Source organism: Chenopodium album, chromosome 14, assembly GCF_948465745.1.
Source record: "Chenopodium album chromosome 14, dcCheAlbu1.1, whole genome shotgun sequence".
In the NCBI taxonomy this organism is placed as follows: domain Eukaryota; kingdom Viridiplantae; phylum Streptophyta; class Magnoliopsida; order Caryophyllales; family Amaranthaceae; genus Chenopodium; species Chenopodium album.
In genome coordinates this window covers 53,695,494-53,719,286 of record NC_137847.1, presented here as the reverse complement: position 1 = coordinate 53,719,286, position 23,793 = coordinate 53,695,494, and the positions used below count along the sequence as shown (strand labels likewise).

At 34.1% G+C, this 23,793-nt stretch overlaps 2 protein-coding genes and 1 pseudogene across 3 annotated transcripts; 1 reads left to right on the top strand and 2 right to left on the bottom strand.

Annotated features, from left to right (window-relative positions):
• Positions 1–3,518: 3,518 nt before the first annotated feature.
• Positions 3,519–6,067, top strand: LOC145577572 (G-type lectin S-receptor-like serine/threonine-protein kinase At2g19130; annotated as a pseudogene).
• A 137-nt stretch (positions 6,068–6,204) lies between these two features.
• On the bottom strand, positions 6,205–12,050 carry LOC145577573 (EH domain-containing protein 1-like). Its single transcript, XM_081635066.1, has 16 exons — positions 11,758–12,050; positions 11,556–11,635; positions 10,672–10,740; positions 10,476–10,533; positions 9,455–9,507; positions 9,326–9,371; positions 9,187–9,245; positions 8,616–8,729; positions 8,414–8,516; positions 8,278–8,327; positions 8,040–8,168; positions 7,693–7,944; positions 7,503–7,582; positions 7,014–7,140; positions 6,781–6,924; positions 6,205–6,654 (listed from the first exon to the last, which is right to left on the bottom strand). Exons 1-16 carry the CDS (start codon positions 11,840–11,842, stop codon positions 6,469–6,471), a joined length of 1,635 nt encoding a protein of 544 aa, XP_081491192.1. The 5' UTR covers positions 11,843–12,050; the 3' UTR covers positions 6,205–6,468.
• Positions 12,051–19,591: 7,541 nt separating this feature from the next.
• LOC145579600 (mitochondrial pyruvate carrier 1-like) lies at positions 19,592–23,543 on the bottom strand. Of its 2 annotated transcripts, none has more exons than XM_081636836.1 (5): positions 23,388–23,543; positions 21,341–21,443; positions 21,199–21,253; positions 20,977–21,112; positions 19,592–19,935 (listed from the first exon to the last, which is right to left on the bottom strand). In XM_081636836.1, exons 2-5 carry the CDS (start codon positions 21,434–21,436, stop codon positions 19,893–19,895), a joined length of 330 nt encoding a protein of 109 aa, XP_081492962.1. In that variant the 5' UTR covers positions 21,437–21,443; positions 23,388–23,543; the 3' UTR covers positions 19,592–19,892. The 2 variants fall into 2 exon arrangements, with proteins under 2 accessions (XP_081492962.1, XP_081492961.1); XM_081636835.1 differs by lacking the exon at positions 23,388–23,543 and adding an exon at positions 22,611–22,689.
• Between the last annotated feature and the right edge of the window lie 250 nt (positions 23,544–23,793).

Sequence of the window (23,793 nt, the reverse complement as noted above, 5' to 3'; positions counted from 1 at the left end):
AGCGTTGGAAGTTCATTGTGTGTTCATTCGAAAACATGATTAAAGAAACATGCCAATAAAAAAAGAATGAAGGAAGACGTAGTATAAGTATAAGTATAAAGTATACTCCCTCCGCTCCTTATTATTTTCATGCATGTATTCATTCTTTTGTGTCCCAAAATGTATTGCATGTTTCTAAAATATCACATTTTTAAAAACCTTCTAAAACATCACATAATTTTATCATAAATTCATAATTCATACAACTTTTTACCTTTTACGTACACAAAATACACATATACCAAAAATCATTACTTACTTTTTAGTATTCCCATACAATATTATCTACTTTTTATTATTTCCATACAATATTATCTATTTTTTATTTTTTAATTTCCATACAATATTTCTCTACTCTATTCAAACTCCTTATTTCCCGTGTTTTTTCAAAGATAAGCACGAAAATGTAGGATGGATGGAGTATATATTTTTTAAAACCACTAATTTACCAATTGGGTGTATATTAGTTAAAGAAGGCCTGGGCATGGGCTACTGAGCCATGTAGACTCATGTGTTGTGCACTCGTGCTAGCATAACTCATATTTGAGTGGATCATGCCAAGAGTGGGCAAAGAAAAAGTCGTGTTGTGCTAGGCTGATGTGTGTCTATCATTCAAAACAAAATTAATCCATACATGTCCCGGTTCACGTGTCGTATTTGTGGTCCATAGCATGTCTGGCTTGTGCTAACTTTCAAAAATGAATTTCATGAATGGGCCTCTAGCCCATAGAATGCCTCTAGTGTTGTGTCACGCTTGTGACAAACTCGTGTCGAATTGGCTTGTGACCGACTTGTGTCAAGTCAGACCATTTTTGAAATTTGTGTTGGTTTTGTGACGGACTCATGTCGAGTCCAACTATTTCGTGCCAGAGGGCTTCATGCACTTTTACTACCAATTCCTATTATGTTACTAGATCCACCTTGTTTTGACTATTAAGAGTCTTACTGGCATGTTCTTTGAATCTTTAGGTAAGACAAAGGGTCAAACTGAGGAAGACTTTTGAACTTTTCAGTCCTACTTTTCATACCGAAGGACCAAAAAACCATAGAGAATCGAGTAATGATAATACTAACAATTGTGTATAGATCAACCTTCTTTGAATTGATAATTAAATACTTCAATTTTGAGTAACTCATACGTTTAAATTATAGTATGTGCACTTGTGCAGCTTCCTTTTAAATTGATTACTGTAAAATCATTTTCCAAAACTTTTTGAAGTGTTACTTATATGTAGACCTGGCAATTCTGACTAGACCCGATGATCCGACCCGAAGGACCCGACTCATGACCTGAAATCGACCCGACAATAGTGACCCGAAATTGACCCAAAACCCGAATCAACCGGACCCGACCCATACCGACCCGAAGTGAAATTGACCCGACCTTAACCCGAAACCCGAAATGACCTGACCCAAAACGACCCGACCCGAAGTTGACCCGAGACTCGAAATGACCCGACCCGAAGTGACCCGAGACCCGAAGTTGACCCGATACCCAAAGTGACCCGACCTTTAACTTGAATTAACTGACCCAAATAGACTCGAAACCCAAAGTGACCCGAACTAAAATTATCTTATACCTTAAATGACCAAAATCTATTTAAGCTAAAGACTTGACCTGAGCAAACCGAAATAGAATAAAACCGCAATCAAACTGACTTAATTTTTTTTATTAATTTGTAATGTGTAACAGTGCAAGTAATTTACATATTTTGAGCATTACTTTTCTCGATTTTTTCGGCCTTTTATCTCTATAAATTATTAAAAAATCGTAAAAAGATTAAAATTTAAGGACTATTCTAAGAAGTTTGTCCATAAGATTAAAAAAATTAACTAAAGCTTGAAATAAAAGTCACAAGTCTAGAAAAAAAAATAGTACAATAATAATGTGTACATAACATAATGTTCAATACCAAATGAAATTACAAAATAATTTTAAGTCAAACAATTACTGTATTCCATGAAAAAAGTAGCCTTAATAAATATAGTGAGTTTTTCGTCAAAAAATATATAAATGTATACTGCCTTCGTTTCATATTATTTTCAACGATTAGACATTTTTCCTCTTTACTTTATGTCAAATCGTTGCAAATAATATGAAATGGAGGTAGTATATAGAGTTGAATTTAACCTAATGCATCGACCCGAATATGACCCGACCCAAAGTTGACCCGAAAATTGGACCCAAAGATTGACCCGACCCGAACTGACTTGACCCGATAATTGACCCGAACCGACCCGATCCGACCCAAACTTGACCCAACCCGAACTCGACCTGAAATGTTGACCCGAAACCCGACCCGACCAGATTATCAGTTGACCCGAAATGACCCGACCCGACCCAAAATGACCCGATAACTTTTTGACTCGACCCATACCTGACCCGAATGACCCATTTGCCAGGTCTACTTATATATAACCTTTAAAAATGTATTTAAAAAGTAAATATGTGTCACTAAAAGTAGCATTATTAATAAAGCATATCCAGCACGAAAATACTGCTACTATAAACTATGTACCCCTGGCCTTATACTGTGTGCGTTCATATAACATAAATACTCGGTCCATAGTAGGTACATTAAATTAATACGAAGTATAAATTAGGATACACTACTGCTGGCAAATGGATTACATTAATTAAATACGTATTTATAAAAGAAAACAATGCAACACTTGAAAGTTATGGGAATGAAGTTATAAGACATCATAGAAATTGATAATTAAGGACCCGAAAGTTTGTACTTTGAAAATTGGCAAAGTGACATTTTTGTTAGTACTGTATTATATACCGTCAAAGCATTTTGTACGCATAAAAATTCAAAAATATTAATCATCTCGAGCATACATGCATTAATAGTAAAACAATTCTTCCTAAAATGTTACTTGTGTCATTTTTTTATACTCCCTCTGTCTCCCAAACTTTGACCCTTTTGGGTTGATTTTGCGGTTATTAAGAAACTTAAATAAAAAGAAATAAAAACATATTGGAAAGATAAATTTACATGGGGTTTGTAAAAAAGTAAAGAGATAAAGTATTAAAAATAAATGAAAAAACAAAATTTTATATGAAGAAGCTAATTTTGCACAAATATTGTTGTAAATTAGTGGGTATTTTAATGCAAATAGATCAACCATTTTGGGACTAAAATTAAGTCAAAAGGGTCAAAGTTTTGGGGACGAAGAGAGTACATATGTGGTAGATGATGTTTTGTAATTAAATTAAAGCACATCTAAATTTTTAAAGGATGAAAGAAATACAAAACTTAATATCACTCTAATAAGTCTAAACTTATCAATTCTCCAAGATTATTAAACCCAATATCAAATTAATAAATACCAAGTTGTCAATAAATAATGTAATCTATGCCATTATTGAAAAGAGTCAATGGTCAAATACATACCAATAATTCAAATGATAGCCGCCATAAAAACACCTTCTACCACTCACACCTCAAACACCTCCAAAATCCCAAACAATCCCTCCCAAAAATAAAAACAAAAAACAATGAAATTCCATTTAATTCTCTTTAATTTCCTAATAATCAACCTTCTAACATCTTCACCATCTTCCTCTGCTCAATCTCTCTCCTCTTTCACCACCTCAAACTCCCCATGGCATCCTTCTCAGAACAAAACCCTTGTCTCCCCTAGCTCGGCTTTCGCAGCCGGCTTTCGACATTTCCCGGGTTCTTCAAACCTGTACACATTTTCGATATGGTATAACAACATATCTGATCAAACCATAGTTTGGTCTGCCAACTGGGCTATCCCTCTTCAAGCTTCGGCTTCCTTGAACATCACTTCTAATGGTCAGCTTCGGCTAACCAACGGCTCTTCTGGGCCCACAATATGGTCAACCCCAACTTCGGTGAGCTCCAATTCCACCGGATTGATTCTCACGGATGATGGAAATTTGGTGTTTGGTTCTTGGCACAGTTTTGATCATCCAACTGATACTTTTCTTCCTAATCAAACTTTCGGAAATGACACCGTTTTGGTTTCTAGAAATGAAAAGTTTAGCTTTAACGGGTCAAGTAATTTGGTTTTTAACGGGTCGGATTCGTATTGGACTGCGGCTAATCCGTTTGTGAGTTTCGGTGTTGATGGGCTAGTCCAGCAAAATGGTGGGAACCCGATTATTTTGTCGGATTTCGGGCAGAATCGAACCCGAAGACTTACCTTGGGTGATGATGGGAACCTTCGTTTCTTTAGTTTTGACCCGGATAAAACACTCATGGGCTATTGTTTGGGTGGCTGTGCTTGAGATTTGTCAAATACATGGTTTATGTGGGCCGGGTTATATTTGTTATAGTAATGGGTTAACTTTATCGGTTATGAATGCGTGTGCCCACCGGGTTTTAGGCGGAGCACCGGGTTGGACTCGTGTGTGAGAAAGAATCCGATTATTGATATGGGTAAAAGCAAGTTTTTAAGGCTTGATTATGTTAATTACTCGGGCGGGTCGAATCAAACTAGCATAAATACACTTAACTTGGCTAATTGTAGGTCCAAGTGTAGGGTAAATCAAAGATGCCTCGGGTTCGGGTTTAAGTATGATAGGTTTGGCTATTGTGTGCTCCAACTCGATAGACTCTTAAATGGGTATTGGTCTCCCGGTACGGAGATGACCTTTTATCTTAAAGTGGACTACTCAGAAACCGACCCAAGTAATTTTACGGGTATGTCGGAGGTACTGAATACTACGTGCCCGATCCAATTTAGTTTGCCGGATCCTTCTGCAGAGTCCGATAGGACGACCCGAAACATAATAATCATAACCATCTTATTTACCACTGAAATTGCTGGTGCAGGACTCTTGTTTTAGGCCTTCTTGAAGAGGTATGTGAAGTATCGAGATATGGCCCAAACCCTTGGGCTTGGGCTATTGCCCACATCTGGGCCCAAAAGGTTTAGTTATGCTGAAATAAAATTAGCAACAAAGGATTTCTCTGAGGAAAACATCATAGGAAAAGGTGGTTTTAGTGATGTTTACATAGGAAAGTTGCAAGATGGTCGTCCGGTGGCTGTTAAGTGCTTGAAAAATGTCACCGGTGGTGACGCGGAGTTTTGGGGTGAGGTGACTATCATAGCGCGTATGCACCACCTTAATTTGATTCGTTTATGGGGCTTTTGTAACGAGAAAGGTCGTAGGATTTTGGTCTATGAACATGTTCCTAATGGATCACTCGATAAGTATCTCTTTAGATCAAGTCACGATGTGTCAGATGGTAGAGACAATACAAATGAGACAGAAGCAATGATCGGTCTCAAACAAAAGCCGATACTTGATTGGAACATCAGGTATAGGATTGCTCTAGGAGTGGCAAGAGCAATTGCTTACCTACATGAAGAGTGTTTAGAATGGGTCTTACATTGTGATATCAAGCCAGAGAATATACTTTTAGGGGATGATTTTTGCCCCAAGGTTGCGGATTTTGGGCTGTCTAAACTGAAGAAGGAGCAGATTGTAACCAAGTCAAGGATTCGTGGCACACGAGGTTACCTAGCGCCTGAATGGGTGAAAAATGACTCAATCACATCTAAAGTTGATGTGTTTAGTTTTGGCATGGTACTTTTGGAAATTGTGACTGGGGCAAGGAATCTAATTCAAGGACCTTCCGCTGTTGCAAGTGAAGAATGGTATTTGCCACATTGGGCATTTGAAATGGCAATCGAAGAAAGGAGGATGGAGGAAATTTTGGATGGTCAAATTAAACATGCTTATGATGATAAGGTGCACTTCAAATTGATCGATCGAATGGTGAAGACAGCAATGTGGTGCGTTCAAGAGAGGGCGGAGATGAGACCGTCCATGGGAAAGGTTGCTAAAATGCTCGAAGGCACTGTGGAAATCATGGAACCACCAAAACCAACAATTTTCTTCATAGCAGGGGATAATTGAGCAATGAAAATAACTATGTAAATACTATTTCCAAAGATCTTGTAAGATCATTATTTTGGTTAAGCACAGCTTTAATTGTTTGTTTGTATTATCTTAATGTATGAATCAAATGGCACATTTTGCAAATAGTATTTCCTGAAAAATGGATCAATTTCACCAACTAGCAAAAGGACTTCAACAAAAAAAAAAAAATAGTTTCAGATGTTGAACACTGAATTTCTCCGGCAGATTAACTCTAAAACACATTTATCTATATATAAGCATTAAGGTTCAAAATCAAGTATTTATATGAATACCAAAAAAATATTCATCAAAATTACCAAGCAGTTTGTTCATTTATCTTAGATGCAATGGATTTTCACCTGACAGGCACCGGAGATGGCAACATGACTTGCCTCTAAACAAGAGAAAAATGATGAAATCATTGAATTACAGTTAAATTTAAGCATACCACAAAACTATCTACAAAAGCTACGTGTTGTAGCCCTGTTGTTCATTTCTCAGATATTCCGGGGTTTCATTTATATTCATTCATATGGATTTCTAAAATTCTTGAGTAACTCTGGAATATCATAGCCAAGCATGTCATCAACAGCTTGAATCATCTTAGGTTTCAACTTTTCAAATTTGTCAATACTATAGCCACCTAGAACTTCCCTGAAATGCTCCACATATGGAAAATCGCCTGCTGGCAAATGGAATTCCCTCTGAACCTGTTTCAGAAAGTTTCAACATACATAGCATGTGAGAGGACAGAAATGGAGAATTGAGAAAAGACAGGAAAGAGAGATACACAGAAATGAATATGAACTTGTTTCAAAAAAGAAATGAATATGAACCTTAAGAAATTCATCTTCAAGATTATCAATTAATCGTTGTTGAGTTTTAGCTTTCCCCATCATTGAAGGCATCTCTTTCTTCAGGTGACTGATAATGTAAGCGTGAATCTTAGCTGCTCGGGCACGTTTCACAAATTCATTTATCTGTATCATAAGACAGTAAAATTAGTCACCAGTCAAGAAAGGGGAAAAAGGTATGAGCAAATATTTAAAAAAAAAAACTAGGGGCATACTCTTCTATCACAAGCTTTCTTTGGAATGTCCTTCAGATCAGTAAGAAGGTCATTCTGCTCTCTCTCAAAAAGATCCTTTCCCATGGGACCAACTGCTTCAGCGTCGATAGGCTTGTCATTGAATGAACTGAAAAAGATGAATCATGGCTTGATGATATTGATTTAGCAAATATTAACATTTCCAATGTTTAATTGCAGCAAATCATAATTTAAAACTTAGCTCACAAAACCTCAAACCACCAAAAGAAAGAGAATAAACAAATATAGAGGACTCAGCTCTGAGGAAAGTATAATTTAAGGCTTTAAGCACTAGGAGGGAGTAAAAGGCATGAGCTGAAGCCTAAAAAGTCAGTTAAATAAACGAAGAAAGCTAGTCTAAGCAACAATGATTAACAGTATTAGTATACAATGGATCACCATAGATTCAGACGCAAGTTAAATATGCAAATCTGATTAGCCAATAGGTTAGAACCAAAAGGCAATACTTACCCAATATAAACACGAGAGACCTCAGGGGTATTTAGGACCTTTCCAAGCGACCACATCAATGCGCCATATACTCTCATCAACTGCAATATATATATACATTAGACCACAATCATTAAATTCTTTTTAAAAAAATCTTCAAGACCAAGTATAAACCATAGCCTCTAAAGGTATTTGTAAATCAAGATCTTACCTGCTGGGTATCGACTTGGTCAGCTTTATTCAGAACAACACGGATTTTGTCATCATGACCGCGCAGAGATGAAATTACCCTCTTGAATTCATCACTTATGTCAAGCTTGTGAGGATCAAACAACAAAAGGATAAGGTCACACTTTGCAGCAAACCATGAGATCACTCCAGTAAAGTCATAGCTTCTCTGAGTTCTCTGCTTCTCTCCAGACAGAACTCCAGGCGTGTCAACAAAAGTTATGTGCTCCAACAGCTGATAAAAAGCCAGAAATTTTTGAAATTAGCAAAATGCAAATTAACAAGCTTGAGTGCTTGACAGTAAAAATGAACTGTAGATTAATCCCTTACAGGATGTGGCATTTGCGAACACTGGAATTTTGATAAGAATGCCCCGCCAAAGTTTGTGAGACCACTGAATGGCATGTCTGCTTGGACAGCAATCGTGTTTCCAGGAATGCTCCTCTCATCAGGTCCAGACTGAACATATGATAAGACTTAGAAAACCAAAAGGAAGAAGAAAGAAACAGACTTTGATTTTGATAAGCAGGATCACACAAAAAAAAATATAATGCAAGCTGGAGAATACCATGACGACAACAAAACGATCTGTAGTAGGCTCTGGTCCAATATGAGCTCCTGTTGGAAGTCAGCAAGAGAACATCAAATAACCAAAATAATAGGTCTGAACACGACTGGATACATGTGCAAGCAATGCAAATGACCTGGATATTCACATTTCAGCAAATGTTTTATGAAGGTAGTTTTCCCAGTAGAATATTGTCCCAACAGCATAACCATAGGTTTGGCATCAAAATCACTGTTTGTCTGTAAAGAAAAAATATTTCACTAACTTAAATGACACAAGCAAACATAGTATTCATATAACAACATTGCGCTTACAAAAAAAATTGACTTCTAACTCACCAGTGGAGGTGAAACAAAGTCATGAAATCGGTAGGTAGTCTCCAGTGGCTTCAGCTTTTCAATGTATAATCTCTTCAAACCATCAACTATAGAAGTTACTGCACTAAGCGGTATCTGGCACAAAATATATTGGGGGAAATGAAACAATCAAAATCAATAAATCTTATATGGAGTATGTAGATAATTTTAAAAAATTCCCACAAGTATATTACCTAAGAAAACAAGAAATGCCTACCAAGTAAAAAAGAAAATCAAAAAAGAAGCTTATTAGTCTATTACAAAGATTCATTTCTAATGATTCTGCAGAATATTCAAAACAGACAGTCCTGGAAACACAATTTTAAAAAATAACACTCACATTGCAAAACAAAACTAGTGGGTAATTTAAAGAAAATAAGATGTTAAAAGTATAACAAGAAAACAAATGGTAGCAAATGCATTGTTGCAAGCCTTCTCTTAAAACACAAATGCAGACATGCTCCAAGTTCCTCAAGCAGACAAAAACAGCAACTGAAACCAGAAAATATAGAGGAAATAGTGAAATTTCTGCTACAACTAAGCATGTCATTACCTTCTTTGAGGGTTTGGAACTAAACCAATTTGATGTAGGTGGTGACTGTTGAGGAGATCCTTCAGCATTAACAATAAAATGATTAGTAATAACTTAGATGCAGCCTATTTACAACTTGTGCCAAATGAGCAGTCCTAACCATTTAATTCAGGTTCAACATATGTTGTCGTGGTCTTCTTCTTTTTCTAATAACAGAACAAGTATATTAGCTATATATTGATAATAGATAAGAGTTAAATCAGTTATAATTCCAAGAGATAATACTCACAGCAAGTAACGCATCCAGCCCTTCCATTATAGGGAGTTGAATGTCCTCCATAGCTAAAAATCACCGCCAATAAAATATAATAAATTAATTATATAATAGGAATAAAGTATGACACAAGAGCATACAAATTTGCAGTTTATCAGGCAAATATTGCTACAATAGAAGTATGAAGGTTGTCCTACTTATAATGCTTTCTTTTAGTGCAAGAGCAATGGATAACAAACCATGACAAAAGAAAAAAAAAAACAAGTTCCAACTGCAGGAAACATGCCCATGAATTCACTGCCATTAATGACTTGTCAACAGGACAATGCATATCATTAATAACTACACATTTTTTCACGCTCCCAAATCTGTTGAACCCTTTTCAAGGGCAGCTGCCTCAGCCAGGTCTGGGAATCTAGAACTCTGGATCATGGGTTTGAAGATGGTTTCTTAGGCATGTAAAGGGGAAGACAGAAGAATTCAGGATGCTATTGTAGTAGAACATGTATATTAGTTCTATACATTTAAGGTTTCTTTTTCTGCCTGCATGAAGATTTTTGAACAGTGGAATTTCGCAGCAATTCTATGCACTGCCACACAAAAGTATATTCATACCCCACTCCCTCCCCCAAAGATAGTAAAAAAAACAATTGAAACTTCTAACTTGAGCTTGTCTTTCTATGGATTAAAAATCATTCATTCATCCATAACACATTTAATAAATTAAAATTAAAATATAAAAAAGAAATTATTGGAGCAAACCAATCAGTACATCCATGGTCTGATATGTAACATGATGCAACAAAATCAGGCTTGTAATGGTATGTATAATGCAATCATTTAATAAAGCCAATTACATTCTTACCAAAATAAGTCAATATTCAAAACATCTTGATGTATCAAAAATGGGGGGGAGGGTGGCTGAGCATAGAAAACAAGTAGGAAAGAATGGTAAAACTACTTTGCAATGACATAATACTTGTTGCTAAATCTGCAACTTAATGAGTGAAAACAAAATATTCACTTAGACACTTACCTGCATTACTCAGAAGATCAGAAGTCAGCTCCTTTCCCGCTTGAGCCAAAGATATAAGCTGTAAAGATATAATCAAACGCATTCATCTAAAAATATAGAATCACCATAACAGTAAATAATCTACATAGCATCTGCCATATATGACTTAAACTACGCTACACAAAATAATTATTGAATTCAACCAATATATACCAACCTGCATTGCAGCAACAAACTCTTTAAAGCCCAAGTAACCTTGTCTCTTGGTATCTGCTAGTGCCCATACCTTAAAAATGATATATGTTAGAACCATGTAAAAAAGCAATCACTTACCAATTATGACAGTAATAAATGCGTTGATCACCAAAATTTTAAAGCCTAAAAATTGAGCTGATTAACATCTACTCCATAGACAATAAGTTGACTAACAAATATACAATATAACACCTATTGTATATTTGTAGCTTGTAGGTAACTTGAGAAATCCCCATCTACATCATGTTGTCACCCTAGGTGAGCACATAATTACAGCATTTGAAATACAACGAATGGAATAACTGAATGATCTTCCGAGATAATTTTATGGAGAAAACACAAAATCCAACCCCCCACCCCCACCAGATTCCGCATTAAGAAGCCATAACATCACAGCTCATGGCACAAGTAAATATTTCGAAGGAGATTACATAGTCATATCACATGAACCGTAATCAAGCTTCATCGAGCTCAAATCCTATCAAAATACGCAATGATCACTAAAACACTCATCAGTCAAGTTAAGTAAGTGAATGAATGTTAAGTACATACACAACAAAACACCACCACCGTCCACTAATTTGCCTACATCGAATTCGGAACAATCCCATTATCAACAATTTAACATTCCAAACCATTAGAGATTGTTACCAAATTCCTAGTGATATGCTCAAAATTAAACAGGCAATAAAATTCTACAATTCTCAAAATTAAAGAATTGAGCAAATATCAAAGTACCCATTTCACCAAAAATAAAACATAAAATTCCATCTGAAAACTTCAGCTGAAATAAGAACCCTAGAAATGTATTATTTAATAAATAATCGACAAATTGTGAAAAATTACCTGCTTGAGGTCAGATCGAGACAAATTAGACATGGAAAAAAACTTGGTTGCATCATTTCCAGTAATTCGACCATCTCCATCTACCCAGGGAAAAGAAAAAAAAAAACAGTTAATTCATAGCAATAATTCAAAATAACAAAACCCAAATTCAAAAATTAAAAAATAAAAAATGGGGAAATTGATTAAAAAAAAAAAAAAGTACCTGAATCAGCAACAGGAAACCATTGCTGATAAATTTTCTGGTGTTCTTTAGAACATGTAGAAATTGGGCCAGTAGATATCTCCATATTTTTTGGGTTTTTTTTCGAATTTTTTCAAAAAAAAATCAATGAAATTAATTGTTTTACTAGAATATACAATGCAAAAATTCAACGAGAAAAATTTAAATAAATTGGAAAAAAATACAAAAAAAATTGGGGAAGCTCCACTAATAGTGTGATTTGGAAGAAGAGCTAACTTCAAAATTTTGAAATGGAGGAAGAGACAAAGAGGTGAGGCGGAAATTTTCAGAGGCTTTATAATTTTTAAATATTAATTAATGGAAAAAGTGCCACTGTTTACTTCATTTTTACTGTATTTTTCATTTTTTTTTTTTAAGGATGAACTCATGTAAACGACGTCGTTCATGGCTTTTTTTTTTCTCGTGTTGTAATTTTTTAAAATTTTGGGTTGCATTTGTAGTTTAAAAAAATTATCATTTTGAAAGTTATTGGGTAAGTATGAATTTAAATCTAATCATCTCAACTATAATTTAAATCTAATTATTATTTGGTGAATTGAGAAGATTGATGTAAACTAGTATGGAATGGGCAGTGGGTTCGTGATAGACATGGCGTTTAGTCATATGTATTTTATTGTTACCTTTATCGGCATATATCATGCATGTTTGATACAATAACATTGGATTATGATATGAATTCTGTTAAAGATTTTTGACTATGTCAGTTATTTTGTGACAGAGGGAATTATAATTTAGTACTCCAAGTCTCAAAGAGTCTAAGTAAATATCATTACTCCTGCTTAAGTTCTAGCATACATAATCTAAAGAGTAAACAAATACTTCGTATACCATGCTAATAAAATTACATTGCAAGTCTTGCTAACAGAAAACTGCATAATCCGATCCAACTAATTTTCCCATCTGCATACAGTTGATTTCTGCTTAGATTCAGTAAATTGATGACCTGAAGAAAATACAACTATTAAAGCAACGAGACTTCATTACATGATCTGATCATCATTGTCCCAAAGAACAGCAGAAGGGGTAACAAAACCGTTTTCCAATACATCGACAAACTTGCTCTCTAATAACAAGCCTGTAAAATTTTCTCATGGCTAAAGATTGATCAACCAGTACATCCATGAGAGATTTCATAGCCAGAATTTGGCAAAAATTTACCTTCAACTTATAGGTAAACTCCACTGATGTACAGAATTCTAATAACCATTCATAAGACTTTAACGACACAAGCGTCTGACAAGTGCAAGAATTATTTGCTGAAGTATAACAAGAAACCAAAAAAAGAAGCTTCCTTAAACAGGTAGTTGGAACAATTTGGTCTCAACAAAAGCTACAAAGAGATCTGAAATCAAGAATTTAACCAATAAAATTGAGAGCTCCATACACTGAGATGGCAGCAGAAAAGATACTAAGGCTTTCTTTGCGGGAGAGGCAAAAGCTTAGGGTCTAGACGAGTCTTAGAAAACACTTGGACTTCCATTTGACCTCCAAACATACGATGACGTGCTAACCAAAACAGCTTGTGGCGCAATTCATGCCTCTCAGCTTTTATGTCCAGTACACATTTCTGGACCCTTGTCTCAAATTGTTCTCGGGACTTTTTGTCAATGTGAGGTGACCGTAGAACAGTATATAATACTCTAGTTTCAGGCAGTGAAATCTTCCGTGTATGAGGTGGAAGGCTTTCCAAAAATGGACGGCCAAAAGAGCTAACCACTACACGGATCTTTGTACTCATGGCTTAGCCTGCTTTACAAATTGCAGAACAATTGATACAGTATACAGTAAGTATAAGCACACCATACAGCTATAAAGATATATCATTTCCACATATAACTATCAACAAAAAAAACATGAAGCTTTGCTTTCAAATTAGTGAACTGTGAACAGAGCCTGTGATGAGATCACTTCTCAAAAACTTCACAACTTCCCCCAAACACCAAATTAGCATAATTATCGTAGCACTTTCCCCAAAATAGCTATATTGAGATTTTATAGCTTGAATATCGTTACAGGTGAAAAATTAATAGCAAAAATAATGCCAAGATAAGCAAACAAATTATCTAGAGTACAAAATTTTCAACCAGAGGCCATTGGTGTAGTCTGGGAAGGGAGCTTGGATAAATAGGTTGGTTCTTCTTAACAAGGATGAATCTGCGTACAACCCAAAATTTAAGACAACTCCGCACTTTCCAGAAATGATCCTCAGGCAATTCTGATCATTTAGGCTTTCCAACAAATCGCTGCCTTCACAGCAAACCTTAAACGACTTACTAATGAATTCTCTTGACCTCTGGCACAATGAAAACCTGACAGGCCTTTAAAGCATATTCGTGGTATATATATAAACTGCAAAGGAATCACTTAAGTTTCAATCATATCATAAACCCAAAAATATTTCCCAGCTCACTATATTTCCATATTAAATTCCATAGTTCCACAAGAGCCTTTCAGGTATCCTAGTGTAAAGATCACAAAAAAATAAGTTCAAAGAAGAATGAGAAAGTATTTGTCATTTTATCTTAGGCTAATTATAACAATAACCCCTCCCCCCCCCCCCCCCCCCCCCCCCGCCTCACCCCAAGGCCCGAACAAATTCGATCTCAGCGAAATAAAGGGTAGCACATCAAAAGTCAGCCTATAAAAGGGAAACTAAACTTGACAATCTTGGCACTCAGAAGGTCCAACAACTTTTACGTTAGCCAGCATGTGAACAACGAAATAGCTTTCACACAATAAAGATCCAAACTCCAAAAGACCAAAAGCAAGGCAAATCGCTAAAGACTGGAGTAAATTTATCACATCCCTCCCTTAACATTACAAAAAACTTTCATTCCACAAGGACTGCAGCTCAGTATCCTTAATGTTACACACAAAAAAGTCTAAGTCTTCAATGTTCATATCCAACGAGTTAAGGAGTGAGTATATAAGTTTCCTAATGCAAGTAACACGACCTTATCCTCAATCTAGTCACAAAGCTAGTATAAGACAAAGCATACAGTAGAAAAGAGTGGAAATGATAAGCATGGAGAGCCAATGACACAAAACTCTTTGCCAATCCTGAACAAATACATCCGATTCACCATCATCTCTACCCCTTTGTCAATCCTAAACAAATACATCCTGAACAAAACAGTTTCTTCTCTTGCACACTTAGACTTGAAAGAGTTTGAAAAAACAGAAAAAAGAAGTTTAGTTGATTTGATGTGATGTGAGGAGAGATTGAAGAAAGATTACAATGCAATTTGCTCTAACTTTGAAATACCAAATAAAACTTTCACTCTTCCTTCCTTCTTTTCTCGCTTAAATATTATACAAACATAGAGTAATCAAATGTAAGTGCTTAGTTTTCTTCCCATTCCATAAATGATCATCATAGAAATATTTGAAAATGAAAATTATTATGCTTCACCTAAGCTCTATTGGGGTAACACTAAAAAAGATGTTCAAGGAGATTGTATGAATAATAAAGGCTATTGGTTTATTCTTGTTCGTAAACTTAGGAAAATTGATTAGTTTTCTGTTTTTCACTCCACATTCCAAAAAACAGACAAATCCTCATTAAAAAGATTCAAACTTGAATCAACAAATCACTTAGTATAAACCAGAAATAAGCTAATGGGATCAAGAAATAATCTTAAAAAACTCCATTTTCATAATTCTGTCCTAAAATTAAAGGGTTCTACAACACATTAGCAACCAAATTGGATTCAATTGTTAAATTAAATTGCTTCTCTCTTAATAATATGAATAGCAAAAAAAAAACTAGCATTGTGATAATCTTTCAGTGATTGAATAATAAAGCAATAGTTTAATAATCCACCTTAGAAGAACCCTAAATTGAAGTAAATTAGCGATAAACCCTAGATCGCGTAAATTGATATTCGATGATTGAAACAGAAAAACATATTACCTCAAAAGCTGCTCCAATGGAGGAATAAAAGCTCACAAGCCGCGTCAATGGAGAATTCAGTGGAGGAGAGAGTGAGGAGTGGGGGCGGCTCCTTGTGAACAGTCCGAGTGAGTAGTTGTACAGCGGCTCCCAACGTAGGAGGAAATTTTTTTACCTCTCAAGTCTCAAAGCGTTTTGTTTGCAAAGCTAAGGTCTTCTTCAATCTACTTTAGAAAAATAATACAAGTATTCCCGAGTATTTATTAAAAAAAATATATATATATTTTAGTAAAAATAAATTCAGTTTTTGTAAATTAAAAAAAAAAATTAATTCTGTTAAAATTGATAACTTTCAAAAATATTATAATAGGAAATTAGTAAAGATAATTTCAGTTCAACAAAAATAGGGTGGAGTGAATCAGGCCTAATTAAGGCCTCGTTCTCTTCACCTTATTTTTGCTGAACTGAAATTATTTTTACTGAAACAAAATTATATTTGCTGAACTTAAATTATTTTTACTGAACTTAAATTAATTTTTCCGAACTGAAATTATTTTTGCCGAACTGAAATTATTTTTACTGATTTTCTGTTATAATTCTTCTTTAAGAAAACTTAAATTCTACTGAATTGAAATTATTTTTACTGAACTGAAATTAATTTTACTAAACTGAAACTATTTTTACTTAATATTATTTTTTTAAGGTGAAGAGAATAGGGTCTAAGAGTACTCAATACTCATGACTCGTGTCTAATACATTCCTCCTAGGTTTAAATTAAATTCAAATTAAATCAAGCAAATAATTCATTTTTTTTAATGGATGAACTTTGGATTTAAGTGAATCAAATCAAAGTGACATTATTCGGATCTAAAGGCCCGCCTGGATTGAGGGTACTGGGCTGTAAAAATTAATGGGGTAATGAGTATGGACTTAAAGGGCCCGCCTGGAATGAGGTTAATCAATTAGCCCAATAAAAGTTCCTCCCATAATTTTACACTACACCCCAGTGTAGCTTCTGCTACCTACACCCCCCTCCCCAAGTGACGTCATTTTGAACATATAATATTTCAAAACTGAACATATTTTATTAATAGTTGTAAATGAACATACAATTATTTATAATTGAACATTTAATTAAGGAGCATTATTATAGATGAAAAATGTATAAAATTTATAATTTTGTACTTGTTATTGAAAATTTTTGAAGGTAGCACGACACACACTCCTTATTGTAATTGTAAAAATCATTTCCATGAAAACTACAACATAGCACACACTCTTATTGAAATTCCTTATTAAATTTGTTAAAATAACTAATTCATGATATAATTGGGTGCTTTAATTAGTAGTATAAAAATGAACTTTTAAATATATGCACATATTCATTTTAAAATTAATGCATTTACTTGTTGATCATGAATAAGAACGAAAATGAACATTTATCAATACGTAAATTAACATTTGTATATAATGAAAATGCACATTTATCAATACGTAAATTAACATTTATCATCTATTAAAATGTGAATGACGTTATACTAACATATAAATGAACATTTTACAAAATGAAAATGAACATTCATAAAAATAAAAAAAATTAAAGAAACAATAATAATAAAAAAAATAACTACGAACTATAATATTTGTTTCTCTTCTCTGAAACGGTTTCCTTCGCTCTGCAAACAAAACTGAAGAATGTACAGATTTAATTTATTAGTTCTTCAATAAAAATTGCTAAGATTATAGTATAATACTTACATTGATTTACATTACTATATATGTAAATGAACATTATGAATTTCATATATGATCAAAAGATTTCATAGTATGCATAAGTCAGTTTCTCAACTCACATGAATGAATATTTATGCATTTCATAAATGTGCATAACGTATCATAAAAATGAACATTTTTTATTTTGGCATATAAAGAAATATAAAGTCAAATATATTCAAATATACAAATGAACATTTATAATTCAGTATATGTTCATATATTACCTCGGAATTGTAGAATTGTTCATTTTTTCAATTTTTCTAGTCTTGACTGAAGAGGTACATCATCATCTTCATCGTCTCTGTTTTATTTAAGAAATTGTTAATGTTTTAATTGATTTGTTAATTTTCAGTAAAATTTTACTACAATCGCAATAATATGAACAAAAATTAGGGTTCATACATAAAATTGAACAAAAAATTGATCAAAAATGAACAAAAATTAGGGTACATACATTTCTTCAGAATTTTTCACTGATTTACTCGTCTCTGAAGTGTTCTTCTCCAAAGTCATACTATAATTGCAAAAAATTGAACAAAAATTAGGTTTCACATATAAATTCGCTCTATAATTTTCATCGCAAGAAAATGAACAAAATTACTTACTCTTTGGACACATTTTGCTCCGTTTTTCCAGATTCTTCTTGCATGTTCTTCTCTAAAGTGTTTTTTTCCAAAATCACTCTACAATCACAAGAAAATGAACCAAAATTAGGTTTCATACAAAAAATTGTACTAAAATCGCAAGTAAAATGAACAAAATTACTTACTCTTTATCAAAATGTTGCTTCGATTGTTTAATTTCATCTCGAATATTAGACATTTGAAGCAATTATGTAGTGTTTTGAAGCAATTTTGCAATAATTTGAAGCGAATTTCGTCCGATTCGACGGTGTGATGAGAGAGAAACTCTAGAGAAATGAAGAAGATGGTTTTTAGAGAGAGAAAATGATTTGAAATGGATTTTTTTTTTTAATATATATATATATGTGAGTGGGAGCAGTTACTGATTTGTAGGGGTAGGGGAAACATGTGAAACGATGTGTTTTGATGGGGGTGTAGGTTGTGGTACCTACACTAGGGTGTAGTGTATACCAACTACCCATTTTGAGGGTAATACATTACCCACACTCCCCCTAGTGTAACAATTCACCCACTAATAAAGCCCAACCTATTTTTCATCTCTTTCTTTCCTCCTTTTACCGTTCATCATTTTCATTGAAATTTACTCCAACCTTCTTTCCTCCATGACATTAATCTGCATGCAATCTTCCAAATCCAAATAAATTATTCATTGTTTTTTAATTAGGTATTCAATTTTGTTTTTAATTTCAATTGAACTCCTGTTTTTTTTTTTTTTTTTTTTTTTTTTTTGGGGGGGGGGGGGGGGAAATCAATCATCCTCTGATCTTTGATTTGAAATCATAGTTTTTCCTTTTTTTTTTCCTTCTAATTTTCGTGTTTGTATTTCAATAATAAAAAAATATATTAAATTCATTTTTTTTTGGATCATAAATTCAATTTTTGTGTTTGTATTTCTATATTGATTTACCCATTTTCTATGTTTCCCTCTTTTTGCAACCTGTTCCTAGATTCACTTTCTTCCTCCTTCAATACCCATGAATTTTTTTTTCAGATTGCAATATGAACCATGAAATTGCAATATGAATTCGATTTGTTTTAAGATTTGGTATGTAAAATGATTTTTTTTTTTAATTCAATAATTTATTAAATCCAATTTTCCTTTATTATGAGTTTACCCCAATTTTGACCTTGATTTTCTAAGTGATTTTGTTGAAAAAAATGTAAAGATGTGATTTGTTTGTTTTGACTACTTCATAATATTGTGATGAATTTTATGTTTGTAAATCAGATTTTAATTTTATGATTTTATTGGATTTTAGATTCAAATGATTTTTTTAAGGAAAAAAAATTATAACAGAAGGAGAATGTACAGAGCAGGACTAGCAGTGTGAGTGCTCTGTATAATAACAAACACAAGAATAAGTTACCCTTGTAATGCGTTATCTTGTGCGAAACCTACTATAAATGAGTCCCCTTAAGAGTTTTCCTCTAAGTGGCTATTATGTACTTCGTAATAAGTATGATAGCAAAGGTACTCTCATAATTCTAGTAGAGGAAGGTAATTGCCATCAACCAATTTAGGCCGAAAATATAACACAGTTAAAAAGAAAAAAAGAGCAAGGGTATGACCAAAACATTCTGAACATTTCAACTATATCAAACATGTTAGAAAAGCTGCACGGTTCAAGAGTAAACAGCAAGTATGTGTTGCCAAAGTTGAAAATTTGTGAATTGTGAGCATAGTCTTTCTTCAATGTGTGATAAGGTGGTGTACAAACGTATGATTCAGTCACTTATACATAATGCAACAAAAGTGCCAAATGAAGATCAGCAAATCCGATAAATCACTGTGATGGTGTATCTTCGTCTTTCTTTTGTGACAAGTACCTAGCACAATAGATCAACAATATATAAGATTGAAGTATTGAACCAAGAAAAAGGAGAAATATAACAAATTGACATGTAACCACTGTCCACTGCTGGTGGCCCTAGAGCTGGCACGTTCAGTATAAATGTAAGTCAAAAATAATGACCAGTTATTTTTCTAAAATTTTCCCATATTCATAAGACGAGTGTTAATTCTTAAGATCTCCCAGTCAGGATATCTTTATATTCGGAGATAGTTTCAGCTTATAAATTATCTAGCAATTTCAAGACCGTATACAAAAACCCCCACTATAATATATCCACTCTTTATGCGATCCCTCTTTATGATCAAGAGGTTACTAAAAACAAGTACTCCGTCCTTTACTACAGTTTGGTCAACCGGTCAAGACCCAAGTAGATACTCCATATCACAAAATTTGGCCGATCTGAATTAATTGGGCATACTTTATTAGTTAACTAATTGTACTTTTGATGTGGTTTGCATTTCCTAAAATCGAGCTAAAACAATGAGCAATCCACACCTTTGATTAGAGCTTCCAACACCAAGGGGATGAACTTTCAAGTCTAACAATCTAGGTCCAAAATCATAGCCATTGAAATGTTGCTACTTACAAATTCAATGACTCCCTAGACTGATAGGAAATAATATGAGACTGAATCTGTTTTTCAACTGAACTTTTCATATAGATCATACCACAATTTTCAACTGGACTTCTAACTTCTAAAGTTCTGAGCTATTGGGGAAAGCAGGAGATTGGTTAGACTCCCCAACCCACCTCAGGTACATTGACTTTTTATCAAAAACTGGGCAATAATGTGTTTTTGAGCCTACTAATGTTTCACATATATTCACTAAATCAGTCTAATTCCCACAACCTATTCCCTCTTCTTAAAAAATGGGATATAGAAGATTAAAAGAGGGCAACTGAGGAGGCAGGTTGGAAAACACACAGCTAAAATAAAAAAAGCAAGCATTTACAATCGAAGTCGAACATGGTAAACATAGAGTTATAAAACAACGAAATTCTTCAAAACCCTTACCCATTAGCCCTTGCCCACCGGGAAAATTGGTATAGTTGAACAGTCTCATTTGAAGCATGACAAGCTAGAAGTAGGTAGTTACGAGGCTGAACCATCCATGCAAACCTCATGAATAATCCTGAATAAACGCACATTGCTGAAACACCAACAAACAGTGTTGATCAGTTGTCTATCAAAGCATGCTTAAAAGCGTAGACTTGCTTTGCAACAACAAATATGAACCTGCACTCATGTTGCCAGATATCATTTCAGGAGGTTTATTCATGTCCACAAGCCCCTGTCAACTCCATCAGAAACACAGATGATAAGTTGCAAAATCTAGTCAACAAAAGTAATTTATATGTTTTCAAGTAAAGAAGCATACAGCAACAACAAATCCCCAGTTGGCAACAGGGCCCCAAAAATGAGTTGTTTTAGGACCCACAGGACTGTTCAAAAAAGCACGGAAAGTAGAAGCCATTTATCCCCTGTAAAGAGTAATACAAAGTTAGATGCTGGAAAATAATCCATAAATAAAATCATTTCCAATGCAAGTAAGCAATAGGCAGATTCTCAGTAACATATTTATTAGAGTATGAGGAACAAAAATTATGCCACATACACTCAATAAGGATGAAACAAATCAAACCAAGAGACCGTTTATGCACTTAGCCCCCAGGTAAACACCTACACCTTAGACATAATACTAAAAAATACAATCCCAAGTCCCAACCAGTAAAGCAATAGTTTATACGAAGTATGAAAGATTGATCCTTCGGCAAAACATCTTAATGTCAACATACAATGCTTTTCCAAATTGTCATCCTTGCAAACCAAGTTGGTGCTTCAAAGAATTGACCTATAGATGACCTAAAAGCCTATAACAATCTGCCAGAAAAAGTAATGTTCATACACTTCAAGACTATAAATAAATGCCCTCTTTATGTTATGTATCATCAACACTTACAAGCTGATCTACACTCTTGAGAGAAGATTGTCCTAATTTCTTAGGTACCATTCCTTTGAAAAAAAAAAGAACACTTACAAGTTGATAGATGGGAAGATGACATCAGAACCCAAATATCAACTAAGCCAGCTCAAAAACCAATCATAATGACTCTCAAAAGGAAACATGTTGAGACTACAAGTGTGTTACAAATGAGGATAGTGAGGAAAGAAAACATGCATATCTATCCCACATAGAAGAGGGTCAACAAAATGAAATAAAGTTAAAAGGACCATAAGACGTGATTTCGAATATCTGAACCTAGAGGCCAAAATGATATAATGTGTATGTAGCATATTTAATAACAACACAGAAAGAACCTTTTTCGACACTCTTAGGCCTTCTTAGCATACTTTTTTCTTCCCCAATTACTTTCCCTATTTTTACATATGTTACTGCATCTAATAAAAAATACCTATTTTTATGCATTTCCTTCTTTTGGCCTATGTTTTCTCACGTTAAAGATCGTCTTTCCTTCCCTGACATCTCAAACAACTCATCCTAGTTCATCTATACGGCACTGGGCTGTCAATACTTCAGCTTAGAAAGTAAAAAACACGAGTACAAAATAGACAATCCTTAGCGAGCCAATACAAACACATCATGTCCAAGGGTGTGTAATTGTGTAAATTGAGTAAGATGATCCAACCTCTGAAATTGTATAAAGTCACCCACTCACATAAGGAATCCTCCCCAGAATCTAAACATATCCTTCATGAAGAACATCTATCATTCCTTGTATAATTCATTATCCACAGAGGAATACAATAAACACTAGAAAAATTACAGGTCAAAGTATTCCAACACCGAAACAATCACGCGCAATAAGGATTAGCTTGGTTTAGTTTATGCTCGCTTCCTTAGATAAGTTGGACTTTAATTAAGGGATTGGTTCACTTTTGGCTAACAAATATTTCATGATAAAATAAAACCATTTTAATTTCACTAAGTTTACACTATTTTAAATTTCTATTGCATACAAATATAAATTCAACCATAGACCAAACTCATCCAATATAACATCTTTCTTCCAGATAGTACATATTCCAAGATAAGACCTTGACAAGTTTTGATACTTTGAGACGAATTAAATACGATAAATTAGCATCAAATTAAAGAATCAAATACAAATGTTCGCCCAGTAATCGACATCGTTCAATTGCAATCCCTAAATAATAAACACTTCGAAAAAACTAAAACAAAATCGAGGATAACGGAGCTATGGATGTTATTCTAATCAAACTAATACAAGAAATTGAAAGAAAATACACAAATCCCAAAAAAATTATCAATAATCAACATCAACTCTGATGAAATTATACAAGGTTGCGTAATTTGAGAGTATTTTGACAAAATAATCACAATAACTTGTGAAAATGGAAGGATTCTAATTTGCAAAAAAATGAAGATTTTAAGAGAATAATACCTTTAAATAATGATTGAAATCTGGAATTGATCCGGAGTTGTTGACCCCCTAATAAGGTTCTAGTCGCCGGTGAAGGGTGGGAATGTTTATTTATCTCAGGCGGGGCGGGACTCCCCTTTCTTAAAAAATAATTTGACAACCGATCCCCAAAGTCCCAAACCTCACCTTTTGACTTTCAAGAGTTTCAAGTTCTAGGGCCGAGCAAAAACTACCCGAAAAATCGAAAATTTAAAAAATCGATTCGTAACCATTTCGAAAATTAGGATACCCGCTCCTATAACTATAATGGTTCGAGTATCCGTTCCGATAATTTGTTATCAAGTATTGGTTATTGGTTATTATTTTAAAATTAACGGTTACCCGATCCGATCCGATAAGCATTTGTTATCGGGTACCGAAATGTAAT

Bases quoted from the DNA above. Each gene is read 5' to 3' on its own strand.
- LOC145579600 (XM_081636836.1), bottom strand. From the start codon at position 21,436: ATGGCTTCTACTTTCCGTGCTTTTTTGAACAGTCCTGTGGGTCCTAAA. The intron at 21,254-21,340 runs GTATGCTTCTTT...TGGAGTTGACAG, and splicing joins ACTGGGGATTTGTTGTTGCT to GGGCTTGTGGACATGAATAA. The intron at 21,113-21,198 runs GTTCATATTTGT...TTGGTGTTTCAG, and splicing joins ATCTGGCAACATGAGTGCAG to CAATGTGCGTTTATTCAGGA.
- LOC145577573 (XM_081635066.1), bottom strand. From the start codon at position 11,842: ATGGAGATATCTACTGGCCCAATTTCTACATGTTCTAAAGAACACCAG. The intron at 11,636-11,757 runs GTACTTTTTTTT...TTCCCTGGGTAG, and splicing joins GTTTCCTGTTGCTGATTCAG to ATGGAGATGGTCGAATTACT. The intron at 8,328-8,413 runs GTCATTTGCATT...GACTTCCAACAG, and splicing joins GCTGAAATGTGAATATCCAG to GAGCTCATATTGGACCAGAG.